The 13,396-nt window shown below is 46.8% G+C and overlaps 1 protein-coding gene across 1 annotated transcript; it reads right to left on the bottom strand.

Moving 5' to 3' along the window:
• Positions 1-3,094: 3,094 nt before the first annotated feature.
• On the bottom strand, positions 3,095-4,744 carry LOC102987870 (40S ribosomal protein S3-like). Its single transcript, XM_055081906.1, is given in 4 exon segments — positions 3,095-3,378; positions 3,380-3,798; positions 3,992-4,105; positions 4,619-4,744. Coding segments are annotated over 4 exon segments (855 nt in total). The 3' UTR covers positions 3,095-3,182.
• Positions 4,745-13,396: the final 8,652 nt, after the last annotated feature.

The raw sequence follows: 13,396 nt of genomic DNA, 5'->3' as shown, positions 1-13,396 counted from the left end.
GCTGCTGGGAGAGATTTCCCTTTCTCTTCTTTGTTCGCACAGCTCCCGGGGTTCAGCTTTGGATTTGGCCCCGCCTCTGCGTGTAGGTCACCTGAGGGCGTCTGTTCTTTGCTCAGACAGGACGGGGTTAAAGGAGCAGCTGATTCGGGGCCTCTGGCTCACTCAGGCCGGGGGGAGGGAGGGGTACGGACGCGGGGCGAGCCTGCGGCGGCAGAGGCCAGAGTGACTTTGCACCAGCCTGAGGCACACCGTGTGTTCTCCTGGATAAGCTGTCCCTGGATCACGGGACCCTGGCAGTGGTGGGCTGCACAGGCTTCCGGGAGGGGAAGGTGTGGATAGTGACCTGTGCTCGCACACAGGATTGTTGGTGGCAGCAGCAGCCTTAGCGTTTCATGCCCGTCTCTGGGGTCTGCGCTGATAGCCGCGGCTCACACCCGTCTCTGGAGCTCGTTTAGGCGGTGCTCTGAAGCCCCTCTCCTTGCACACCCCGAAACAATGGTCTCTTGCCTCTTAGGCAGCTCCAGACCTTTTCCTGGACTCCCTCCCACCATTAATTTTTAAGGCCAGTGGATTTCTGCTCTAAAAGAGTTTTTCCTGCCTGATCCTCGCAGAGGTTCTCCAGGATTGCCACAGACCGAGGTCCCAATATCTGTCTGTGCTGTACTGAAGTTACTTATACCTGTCAAGTCAAAGTGCTGAGACAGCAAGGTGTGCAGTGAAGAGAGTGTTTACTCACAAGGCAGTCCAACGAGGAGCAGAAGAACGAATCCCAAATCCGCCTTCCCTGAAGGCAAGGGGCTCAGGGTACTCCAGCATCTGTCTTGTTGCTTTAACTCAGTGGTTCTCAACTGGGGGATGATTTTGCCCCCAGGGGACATGTAGCAACATCTGGAGACAGTTGGGTTGTCATAACTAGGGGGCGGGGGCTACTAGTAACTAGTGGGTCAAGGCCAGGGAGGCTGCTAAACATCCTACAGTGCACAGGACAGTCCCCCAACAGAGAATGATCTGGCCTCAGTTGTTAGTAGTGCCAAGGTGGAGAAACTCAGGCTTAACACCTCAAGCAGTTGTGATGATCCAACAGGCTTCAGAACTAGTAGCTTTAGATAGTCCAAGAAGATGGTAAGACTGGAAAAGATTATAAATGAGCCATTATAACTTACTGGCAAGAATAGTTACTAATTACTGAATCTAGCTTACATTTCAATTATCCGAAGTCTTGAGAAAGAGAGTGGGTTGACCGTTAGAAACAGCGTACAAATTTTGCCCCTCCTGTTTCTTGCATTTGTGTGTGGTAGGGATGGTGGGAATAGATATAGATATAGATATTTAGATATATAGATATAAAAAACACATACGTATATTCTTATTCTCTAGTCTATATATGTGAAAAAGTGGTATTACTGAAAACAAGATGTGTACACGCGTTAACACAATATTGTAAACCAACTATACTTGAATTTTAAAAAAATGTGTACACGTGGCTTGCAGCATATTCAGGGGGAAGTAACATTAATAATGGAGGCGAGAAATGCTTGGATGTAGGTTTGGGCCTTGCCCAATCTTCTTTGCAAAAGTCTGGAGTCTCCTGGTGAATACTGAGATTCAAATATTGATTCAGGGACTTCCCTGGTGGTCCAGTGGGTAAGACTCTGCACTCCCAATGCAGGGGGCCCGGGTTTGATCCCTGGTCAAGGAACTAGATCCCACATGCCACAACTAACAGTCTGTGTGCTGCAACTAAAGATCCCACATGCCGCAATGAAGATCCTGCATGCCGTACTAAGACCCAGTGCAGCCAAAATAAATAAATAAAATAAATAATAAATAAGTAAATTTAAAATAAAAAACAAATATTGATTCAGTAGGCAGAAATAGAGAGTTTCTCCTGTACCTACTTGATACAAAGGTTTCCACTAATGAAAGTGAAAGGATTTTTGTTAGTTTTTTTTTTTTCTTTTTCAAACATTTCCTAAGGTTTCTGGGAACGGCAGTTGGTAGTGAAGAGAAACCATCACCACAGGTTTAGAGGTAGGTCAGAGGTCCATCTTTTTTCAGACCCCTATAACTCCATGACTTCTCTCCTTACATGCATGTGCATTCTGGAGAACATTTGTATAAAAATAAGATAGTATTCGGGGCCTTATTTCTACATCCATTCACTCATTCACACATCCAGTATTGCTTGAGAGTCTGCTATGCCAGGCACCGTCGTAGGTGCTGAGGCTACAGCAGTGAACAAAAAAACAAGACCCTACCCTCATGGAATTTCCCTTTTGCTGGGGCAGATGCACACACAAAAACCAAACAGCTACTCTGTATAGAATTCATCAGGGGTAGCTAGGTGGTGTTGGGGGAAGTGAAGCAGGGAAAGGAGAAGAGGGAGCATCAAGGGTGGAAGTGAGTGTCCATTTTATAGTGGATGGTCAGGGAAGGCCTCCATGAACAGGAGACATTTAGGCAGACAGCAGAAGGAAGCAAGGGAACCAGGCTAGCCAAGTGGTTATCCGGATGAAGAGCATACATGGCAGTGGGAACAGCAAGTGCAAAGGCCCTGGGGTATAGAAGAAACAGAGAACAAGTGACTATCTTATGGGTATGATTGGTTTCAAAACTTTGACATTTGTTTTAGGGGCTGCTGGGGAGTTTGTTAAACTAACTTGGGTACTGTGACTCCTTTTCTCCCCACTTGAAAACAAAAAAATGACCATCATCAGTTAAGGTCAGATAATTATGCAGATTTTTTTGGCCCAATACAGAAGGATGTGTGCTCTTCATCTCTTTCTGAAAGAAAACATAATAGGGTCCATGCTCAGGGAACCACTGTGCTTCTGGGACATCGGAGCAGCAAGACAGCACAGCAGCATCCCCTCCGCAAAGGGCTACGGGTTTTGGAAAGAGAGAAAGGAGAGCTGAGTCCAAAGCTTGGTCCTGCAAAATGCAAGAGAATAAACAGAGACACCAACCCAGGAGTTTTGCTAGTTGCACAGACAGAGTGTCACCACCCCTGGAAAATCCTTCATGCTTGGGCGGGAGCCAAAAACCAGTGAGCATTACTGTGAAAATGAGGACTGTGTCCACGGCCTGTATACTCTTTTTTTTTTTTTCTTTTAAAAAGATTTTATTAAATGTCTTTATAGAGCAACATCCAGACTGCAGATCCAGTGGCCAAGGAGACCCTATTATGCTGTGGGTACCGGCTGGGGCACGGCAGGCGGCACTGGCTTCCCACCCTTCTGCTCGGAGATGGGGGTGGTGGGCAGTATTTCGTCTTTGGGTTCCACGATGCTCACGTGATCGGACAGGGGCTTCTTAGGGCCAGTCTTACCAGTTGGGTCCCAAGGCAGCATGATCTTTACCTCGACGCCCAGCACGCCGTCTGAGCAGCACATGGCGCACGGCAGTATCGACACAGTAGTTAGCAGGGTCCCCGCTGTGGATCATCAGGCCATCCACAAGCTTCATGGATTTAGCCCTCTGTCCTGGGACTCTCCCAGACACCACGACCTCGCAGCCTTCGGCCCCACTCTCCATGATGAACCGCAGCACACCACAGCAGACCCTCCACACAGCACAGCCGCCTAGGAATTTGTAACGCAGAGACTCTGCCTGGGCAGTGGCGCACAGACCTCTTGTGGCCACCTTTTCAGCATAAAGCTCTACACTGCCCTCCGGGAAGCCAAATCTCTTCTGAACCACAGCAGTCAATTCCCGGATCCGCCCGCCCTTCTCACCAAGAACATTGTATGTCCTGGTGGCCAAGATAATGATTTCTGTCCTGGTTGGTGTAACTCGGACCTCAACTCCAATGGCGCACAGACCGCTTATGGCCAACTTTTCGGCATAAAGCTCTTCACTGCCCTCAGGGAAGCCAAATCTCTTCTGAAGCACAGCAGTCAATTCCTGGATCCATCGGCCCTTCCGCACCAAGAACATTCTGTGTCCTGGTGGCCAAGATAATGATTTCTGTCCTGGTTGGTGTAACTCGGACCTCAACTCCAGAGTACCCATCTTCAGCCAGCTCCCAAATGAGAAACTCGTTCAGTTCAGCTTCGAATATGCCGTCAGCAACAAACTTCCTCTTCTTGGAAATCTGCACCGCCTTCTTGCCACCACGTGCCGCCAAAAGGAAAAGTCTGTACACTCTCTTTTTTTTTTTTTTTTTTTTTTTTGCGGTACGCGGGCCTCTCACTGCTGTGGCCTCTCCCGTTGCGGAGCACAGGCTCCGGACGCGCAGGCTCAGCGGCCACGGCTCACAGGCCCAGCCGCTCCGCGGCATGTGGGATCCTCCCGGACCGGGGCACGAACCCACGTCCCCTGCATCGGCAGGCAGACTCGCAACCACTGCGCCACCAGGGAAGCCCATGTACACTCTCTTAATCAGAACATATTGGTGCCTGTTCAAGGTGGATCGATGAGCAGGCACCTTGAGCACGCTTGGGGAGCTGGGTAAAAAGCAGCTCTCAAAGAAAGGGCTCTTGAAGAGGCCTTAAGAGGGAACCCAAGAGGTGCCAGGAGAGCATAAGAAGGCCAGTGCCAGCCCTTTCAAAACTCGCAACAGGAGCAAAGGCTGATCCCTCCCTGGTATGTTGTACACACTCCCAGATGTGGCCCTTACATCTTCAAAGCTCCACGCAAACTCAGTCACCTTACAGCCATGAGATGTCACCAAGAAGAGACATGGTTTTGTTTGTTTTTCTTTGTCTTTTTTTAGCAGCAGATTTTCTCTCTGACATTCAGACATTGTCTACAAGCGTCTGACTTTCTGAGATTGTTTGGGGAAAAAAAAAGCCTAATTATTCAAATGTCTGGGTCAGTGGTTCTTAAACTTCTGACTACAGAAGGATACCCTGGGAACTTGTTAAAAATTTCAGTGTGAGGCCCCATACGCCGGAGATGAAAAAATGTAGGTCTAGGAACATGCATTTTTACATTCCCCCAAAGCCATTCTGAGGCTTGTAGGTCAAAGGACCTTACTTGGAAAAACACTGGCCCATCCCCTCTCCCTCCCACCAAAAGGTCCTTTTCCTCACTGATAAAATGTGGTTGTTTGGGGAGAGGTGAGGGAGGGAAGGAAGACACGGAAGTTGCCCAAATTGCCTTGTAATTCTCTCAAACTGTGGTTCCTGACTGCAGAAAGTCTGTGTCTACGCTATTCTGTTCCCAGATTCAGGCACTACTTGACTCAGTACGTAGTTGGCTACATGGCGCAGCATGAAGACAGCCTGCCCAAAGCTGTCGTTCCTAATGCCATGCCCAGCGTGGCACTGGACGTCGAGGCATCCCCGCTACGAGGACAGGAAGGTGCATCAGCTATACCACGTGGCTGGCAGGGACCCTTGCCCAAGCACTAGAGCATGCAACCCAGAAAAACAAATTGGGAAGTGCATTAGTGTGTCCCTATTTCAATGAGCCCCATGCATCTGATTCCTGTCCTAGCCCAGGCAGTCAGCTTGTATTTCTGCTATTTGACCCAAAGCAGTGAGTGAGTAGAAAGAGAAAGGCGCTGGAAGTGGGGACCCCTGCTGGAGCCCCCAGAGTAGACCCTGAGTAGCTCTGTGACCTTAGCAAAGTCACTTCTTTTCCTCTGAAGAATCAGAAGGTGGGTGAAAGAAAAACTTTGGAAGGCCCTTCCTGCTCCCACCAACCAGGATTCCAAGAGCAAAGGAGTGCTCGTGGTGAGCTTGCACCGTGGAGATTCAAACCAAGCATGGCGTGCTCTCCAGGCAGTGGGCAAACCCAGCAATTGGGGCCATGGGACACAAGTGACAGGCTTAGGTTGTGAGGACCCAGAATATCAGGAGACAGGGCAGAGGAGGGCCTGGGGAAGAAGGGAGAAGAATGCATAAGCCAGGGTTTCTCCAACTCGGCACTGTGGATATTTTGGCCCCAATGGGTCTTTGTTGTGGAGCAGTCCTGTGCACGGTAGGTTATTTAGCAGCATCCCAGGCTCTACCCACTAGATGTCAGGAACATCCCTCCTCGCCCACCTCCAGTTGTGACAACTAAAAATGTCTCCAGACATTGCCAAATGTCCCCTTGGCAACAAAACTGCCTCTGGTTGAGAATCACTGGTTTAAATGAAACAACACGTATGGCTTTATCCAGCTTTATCCTCTTAATGATTATCCCACACGCTCAAAAAGGAACATATGTAATTTCTACTAGCATACCCTAAAACTATCACTGCTCGGCTATTTCACTTGTTCACAGTGTCAGTCTGAAAGGGAAAGACCACCGCTTCCCAATTCCAACCTCCAGCAAATTAAGATATACGGGAGGTTAGATTAAATTAAGATTAAATAAAGGGGAGTGCCAGGGGGTGAAGGGGTGAAACCCACCAAAGGACCAGAAATGGAGGGTAAGAAAAGTTGGAAGTCAGGGCAGAAGCTGGGGTTACAGATGGGCAGTCTGGGCTGAAAGAATGAGGAGACCCTTGAGGGTGAAGGGAGAAGGAAACTGGAAGCTACAAAAGACTGAGGAACTGTGGAGAGCAGGAGACTGGGCCATAAGGATGTGTGTCTATGTATGTCTCTGTGTGTGTCTCTGTGTGTGTGTCTGTTGGTACCTGTGTGTCTACGTGTGTGTCTATGTGTCTGTTTTTGTCTGTGTGTCTCTGTATGTGTGTCTGTGTGTGTCTATCTGTGTCTATGTCTGTGTGTGTCTGTGAGTATCTGTCTGTGCCCGTGTGTATCTGTGTGTATGTCTATCTGTGTGTCTGTGTGTGTCTGTGTGTGTGCATCTGTGTCTTTGTGTGTCTGTGTCTGTGTGTCTATCATCTGTGCATCTGTCCATGTGTCTGTCTGTGTCTTTGTGTTTCCGTGTGTCTGTGTGTGTGTCTATGTGTGTCTGTGTGCATCTATCTGTGTGTCTTCGTGTGTGTCTTTGTGTCTGTCAGGCAAGGAGACACCACAGAGGAAAGGACAGTCAGCTGTTGTTGTCTCTTCATTACCAGTTTATCCCCAACCCACGAGCTCCTATTTCTGACCCTTCCAGGATTAGATGTAGGGGGAGGAGCTACAGAAGCAAAGGTGATTTTACATTCACAAGGCAGGTGCACTGGAGGATTTGGCATTGGTACCACTGGCTTGTGTGAACAACGAAAAAACACCTCTGTGTGTGTGTGTATGTATCTGTGTGTGTGTCTGTGTGTATATCTGTGTGTGTGTGTGTCTGTGTGTGTCTGTGTATCTGTGTGTGTCTCTGTATATCTGTGTATGTGTCTGTATGTGTGTGTCTGTGTGTCTGTGTCTTTGTGTGTGTCTGTGTGTCTGTGTCTTTGTGTGTGTGTCTGTCTCTGTGTGTCTGTGTCTGTGTGTGGCTCTGTGTGTGTGTCTGTGTATCTATCTGTGTGTGTCTGTATGTCTGGGTGTGTGTCTGGGTGTGTGTGTGTGTGTCTGTGTGTGTGTCTGTGTGTGTGTGTCTGTGTGTGTGTCTATAGCCTTTATTAGTTTTGTAGTAGTTAAATTCATTATCCTAAATTAAATACTGTGTGTGTTTGTGTGTGTGTGTGTGTGTTTCTGTATCTGTGTGTGTGTGTCTGTCTGTGTGTCTGGGTGTGTCTTTGTGTGTGTCTGTGTGTCTTTGCGTCTGTGGGTGTGTCTGTGCGTGTGTCTGGGTGTGTCTTTGTGTGTGTCTGGGTGTGTGTGTGTGTGTGTGTGTCTTCAGCAAGTTTCTCACGGTGGAGGCAGAGAAGTCTCTACAGATGGAGGATCACCATATTCTGAGGAGAAAGAGACTGGATACTGGATGGAAAGGAGGACTAACAGCTGAACACAGGAGAGGAGACCCGCAGGCCGGAGCCGGCAGGAATGGCCGCCCCTGCGGGGTAACTGACACCCGGAACGCCCGCGAGGGGATGGGCGACGACGACGGCTCGGGAAATGGAAGCGGGCGGCCACTGCCAGCCCCACCGCCACTCACTGAACACCCACCGAGTAGACATCGAGGGGCCACTAAGTGCCAGGCGCCGCGTTAGCTCCTGAAGGTCTAAAGAGAAAAAGGCCGGGCCCTACCCTCAGGAGATCAAGGTCTACGAGGCCAAGCTTGGGAAGAGTCACGCGTTGCGTGACTGCCTCTCCGGAGGAAGCGCTCTGAGACTCTGGGTTCCTGCTGCTTAGAGGATGAAACGGCATAATCAGGAAAGAAAAGCTGCTCCCAGCACACTCCCTACCATCTTCAGTTGGCTTGAAAACAGTGATGGGGATAAAAGACTTATATAAGGTTCCAGAAAACCTCTGGCCACCCCTCCCCTTGAAGAATGAAGCTCTGATTTACAGCCCTGAATTTTCAGTGAGACCCTCTTACTGTCAAGTCAGCTGAATTTCTGTGAATTTTAGATGCCCCAGGGTTGGGTTGCTGTTTTGAATTAGTTCCTCTTGCCAAGGGATATGAGCAAAGGCTCCCGAAGGAAGCCCGCAAAAACAGCTCATTACTGTGCAATCCATTCCCCCGCCACCTCACAGAAGATTCGAGCGGAAAAGCTTTGTTGCCACCATCTGATAACAGAGGTGATGACCTGAATACTAACCAGAAAGCCGCAGAGAAAGAAATGTTTTCTGAGAAAATGTGTCTCTTCTGCAGGTAGGAAAACAACGAGACACACACACACACACACACACACACACACACACACACACACACACACACGTCTCTGTTCACAAATCTCAAGTGGGGAAAGCTGTGTCTTGGGAAGGACTGGGAAGGTGGGGTCTGGGGGTCTGGCTTGTAAAAGCCGATTTCAGTGCCTCCCTTTTGCTGCTCACATACAGGGCATTTGGTTTGCTCAAGTGAATGCAAACAAAGGAATAAATTTGTTTGAAAGGGCAGGCTTCATTATACTCTAATTAATGTAAATCTCACCCACAGAGAGGAACCAAAATAAATAGCTATAGTAATTAAAGTTTAGGGGTTTGGTTTGGTTTGGTTTAGAGGGGGGTTAGTTCGGGGTGTGTCTGAAAAGGATTCAGATGTGATGGAGTTTTAGGAATGGATTCTTGTATAACAATCTTTCAGAAGAACGAGCTACCTAAATCAGTCGGGCGGTTGTCCCTATTCCAGGTCAGTAGAATCCTTCCTCCCTCGGAAGGAAAACACTATGTTCCCACAAGGGGTTTGGGAAAACAAAGAGACCAACGTTAAGTACCAGAGTTCCTAAAATATTAGAGAAAAAAAGGCCTAAAACAATGCAGGGGAAGAAAATTAAATCATTAAAGCACTGTCACATTGAAATAACCAGACCAGCAGAGCTGAATGATCAAAGCTGAGTTTATTACTCACCAGGCAAGGGGAAACAGTGTCATATCAAAGCGAGTTCAGTGAGTCTCTGCAAATTTCCCCAAGCAGAAGGGCTGAATAGGGTCAAAAGAGGAATTTTTCTCAAATAAGGCAGGATTCTGAAAGGCATTATTTGATTGGTTAAGACTGCAATTATAAATTCTCTTTGGGGATTGATCATTGCTTGATTTAGGTCACAAAAGCACAGGCAAAGTTCTCAAAGTGGTCCAAGATCTGACACACTGGTGTTCTGTCAGGTTCAGGATCAGGTAGTAGCCCCTGAATAATAAAATCCCCGCCAAAATAAAAATAAAATCCCAAGCAATGACTAGCAATTTCCAAGTTGTATGTTTCAAGATGCCCTAATGATCTAACACAGGATATCAGGATATCAGCAAGGCAAGTCTAATGAACACCCACATTTCTTTGACTTGCATGGCAGTTAATGCCATGCTCACTTCCATCTGTGACATATCCACACTGCCTGGTGCGGGAACCAAACATACAAAGATCTCTGATGAGGAGGAATCAGCAAGTACAAAGCCCTAGGAGCTGAAATGAGCCTAGTGTTTTTGATAAACAGCAAGAAGGCCAGTGTGGCCAGATCAAAGTGAGGGAGGAGGAGAGTGATAAGAAATAAATTAGGTAGGGTCCAGATCTACCCAGGACATGGACTTTTATTCCAAATGTGATGGAAATCCACTGAAGAATTCTGAGCAGGGAAGTGTCATAATCTGATTTACAACTTTTAAAAGGTTACCTTGCGTGATGTGTGAAGGAGATTCTCTAGGCAAGTAAATGTAGAAGCAGAGAAAGCCATTCAGAGGCTTACTGTGCTAGTCCAGGAGCTGATGGTGGCTTAGGCGGGGAATAATGGGGAATAACGGAGAGAGGTCAGATTTGTGATCTACTTTGAAAGTAGAGCTGACAAGAATGCGTGAGGAAGGTGGGATGGGAGGAAAAGAAGGAAATTAACACGATTTCTGGATTTTCAGCCAGAGCACCTTTTAGGAAGGGTGAACACTGGAAAAGTAAAGGCTTTAGGGGATCATTGGAAGTTCACATTTGAACATGGTAAGTTGGAGATGCGGGTGAGACATCCAAGTAAATATGTATACCGGCAGCTGGATATATTAATTTGAAGCTCAAGTGAAAGGTAGAGATATACATTGGAATCCTTAGCATATAGGTGTCATATAAAGTCATGGGACTGGTTGAGGCCATTTAGAGAGTAAATATTGATAGAGAAGGCAAAGAGAGGAAAGGAGGGGAGAGGAGGACAGAGAAGGGGCAAAAAGGAGAGGAGAGGAAATAGCAGAGGACTGAGCCGTGACAATATGTAGAGGTCATGCTGTGGTCATTTGTTTAGATGGCAAATATCACAGCATGTTCCTATGCTGGTGGTAGAGAGGGGAGAATTCAAGGTGCACAAGAAAAGGGAAGTGAAGTGAACGCACGAAGTCCTCAGGTAGCTGAAAAGGGGTGGAGGGGATGCGCAGGGGACAGGCTGACCCTAGAGAGGAGCAGTGACAGACTAGTTGCGGCAGGAGGGAAGGGAAAATACAAGCTTAGAGATGCCTACAAGCAAGCGGGTCGACTTAGTGGCGGTAGGATGAGGCAGTCCTTTTCCACGTGCTTCCATTCGATCAGTGAATTAAGAAACAAGATCATTAAGAAGAGGGGGATTTGACAGCAGGCAGTAAAAGGAGTTTTTGAGGAGAGAGGAGAAGGCCTGAAATAGTTGTCTCTGAGGATGGGAGAGCAGACGGGGCAGGGGAATATTCCACAATGGTCAAGGAAGTTGAAATTTACAGTCATCGATTTGAAGTGAGGCCAGTAAGCAGGGTTGTGTGTTTTGCTCCAGTGACACTCATCTCCTCAGAAGTAAAATGGGCAGAGTTTGGTGTTTAACCTGGGTCTGGAGGATCAAGTAACTTAGAGGTCAGAGGTCTGAGTAGAAGATCTCCTTGGATGGCAAAGCTGCAGGAGAGTCATCCCCAGACTCGCAGTGGAGAGGCAGGGGAGGAAAGAGCCACGGGCTAAAATCTCCATCAGAAGTGAGGAGGTGACCAGGATGTCAGCAGATGTAACACAAGGTCAGTACTAATACACGAGGCTAGTAATATGGTGGCGTGTATGTCAAAGGAGCTTAGTGTTTGAGCAGGAGGGATGCAGGGAGAGCCGGGGCAAGGTCCTCCCCCCACCTCCGGGGACATCTGGCAATGCCCAGAGACATTTTTAGTTGTCACAACTGCGGGGCAGAGAGAGTACTCGTGGCTTTTAGGGGAAAAGGCAGGGAGGCTGCTAAACATCCCACAGGGCACAGGACAGCCCCCAACAGCAAAGAATGATCCTGCCCAAAGTGTCAATGGTGCCCAGGTTGAGAAACCCTGAGTTAGATCTGGAAGGTAAAGGGAACGTTCCTGTCAGGGGTTTCCCGGCGGGCAGAGTGGAAGGGCTTGAAGAGGGAAGAGGCTGCGGGAAGCTGAGCTGGTGGATGAGACGAACAAAGCCCTGTGGAGAAAAGGGACTTAGAAGACCGGCTGCTGGTGGTGACTGGGGGATGTAAGACATCATGGGCTTGGTCCTGAGGAGAAGGTGGAAGAGCGGTTCTGGTCACAGCCTTCTTCTTTGCGAAGCTGCGGTGGAAGTGAGGAGGGCAGGATGGGAGGTGGAGGACAGACCCCTGGTCCTGCCCACAGCCCCTGGGTAGCCAGGGGAGAGGCGGTCTTAACCTGAGCTTAACCCAAGTTTCAAATCTAGTCCATGAAAAGAACAGAGTTATAGTGTAGAGTATCAAGACAGATGTCTATAAATGGGCAAAAAACTCAAAGTCATAAAATTCATTTTAATTGTCACATTTTGAAAATGATGGAAACCGACTATCTCTGGTGTGATTAAAAAAAAAAAACTGTAAAGTGTTACTGTGCCAGATGAGTGTACCTTAAATGTGTCATTCACATTTTGACAGTTTCAAATGTTCCCTTTTTATTCCCTCCTTTGTGCTAGAACACTGCAGATTCAGGGGAATTTGTGGCTCTTGGTGTTAAAACACGTTCTCCTCTATTTTCATAGAGTTATCAAGTTGAAGAAAAAACTACAGATTTCTTAGAAATATTTTTCGCCCAGAAACAGATGAATAATTTCACTGAGATCTTTTTAATGAATATAATGTTAACGAATACCCACTCTGTGTCAAGAATTGTGACCCAAAGGAATATAGTAGTTTAATTATAGCATTTCTAGTTATTTCATTAAAACTAATTTTTAATTCTCTCAGGCCAAATCAAGAGGCTCAAAAAGTTTAAGATGATTATTCAAATTAAATAGTAATGTTTTAAACTTTACGAGGATTTTAAAATTTGCCCATGAAGTAAATTTCACATTTTAAAAAGTGCTGCTTCAAATTAAAAATATATCTGTGGTTTAAACCACTGAATAAGATTTCAGTATCAGGTATATTAAAATTTAGTCAAGAGTCAAAACACTCTTTACAACCATGGATTACCTTATTTCAAGTACCAATTTATTAAACCAGGTATTGTAAATCCAGATTATTCACAGAGCTTTTCATGATAAGCAAATGACCAAATGCTATCAATATAGCTGTTTGAGTGACTGAGTCAAAACTCCACACTAATATGTATAAAATAGATAACTAATAAGAACCTGCTGTATAAAAAAAAATTTTTTTTTAAACAGTTTAGCAAGAAAAAAAAAAAACAAAACTCCACACTAGTGATTTTTAAGCTGTCGTCTTAGCTTACTTCTTTGCCACCTCGTGAGGATGTAACCTTGGTCTCAAGGGGACCTGAGTTGCACGGTGTGGTGAGATCAACACAAATTCAGCAATACTACTGGGGAAGCACCCTAACATTGGTAATGAGTGTAAGGAAAACAGGTGACATCTTGCTTTAAAAGAGTGTTTAAATGTCAGTAAGGTGTTTTGCTCTGTGTGAATGACAGCATATCTGTAAAAAACAACAACAACAAACAAACAGTTTCTGAATAACTCTGTTAGTGAGGATGTTCCTAAACTTTGGTGTAGGGAACCTCTTGCTAGGCCTACCAAGCAAAGTACTCTCTGTAAGTGAAGCTGTATCCAGCCCCACTGCTTCTA

This window comes from Physeter macrocephalus, chromosome 21, assembly GCF_002837175.3.
Source record: "Physeter macrocephalus isolate SW-GA chromosome 21, ASM283717v5, whole genome shotgun sequence".
NCBI classification, from domain to species: Eukaryota; Metazoa; Chordata; class Mammalia; order Artiodactyla; family Physeteridae; genus Physeter; species Physeter macrocephalus.
The sequence above is the reverse complement of the archived record's forward strand: the minus strand, read 5'-3'. Positions and strand labels throughout refer to the sequence as shown.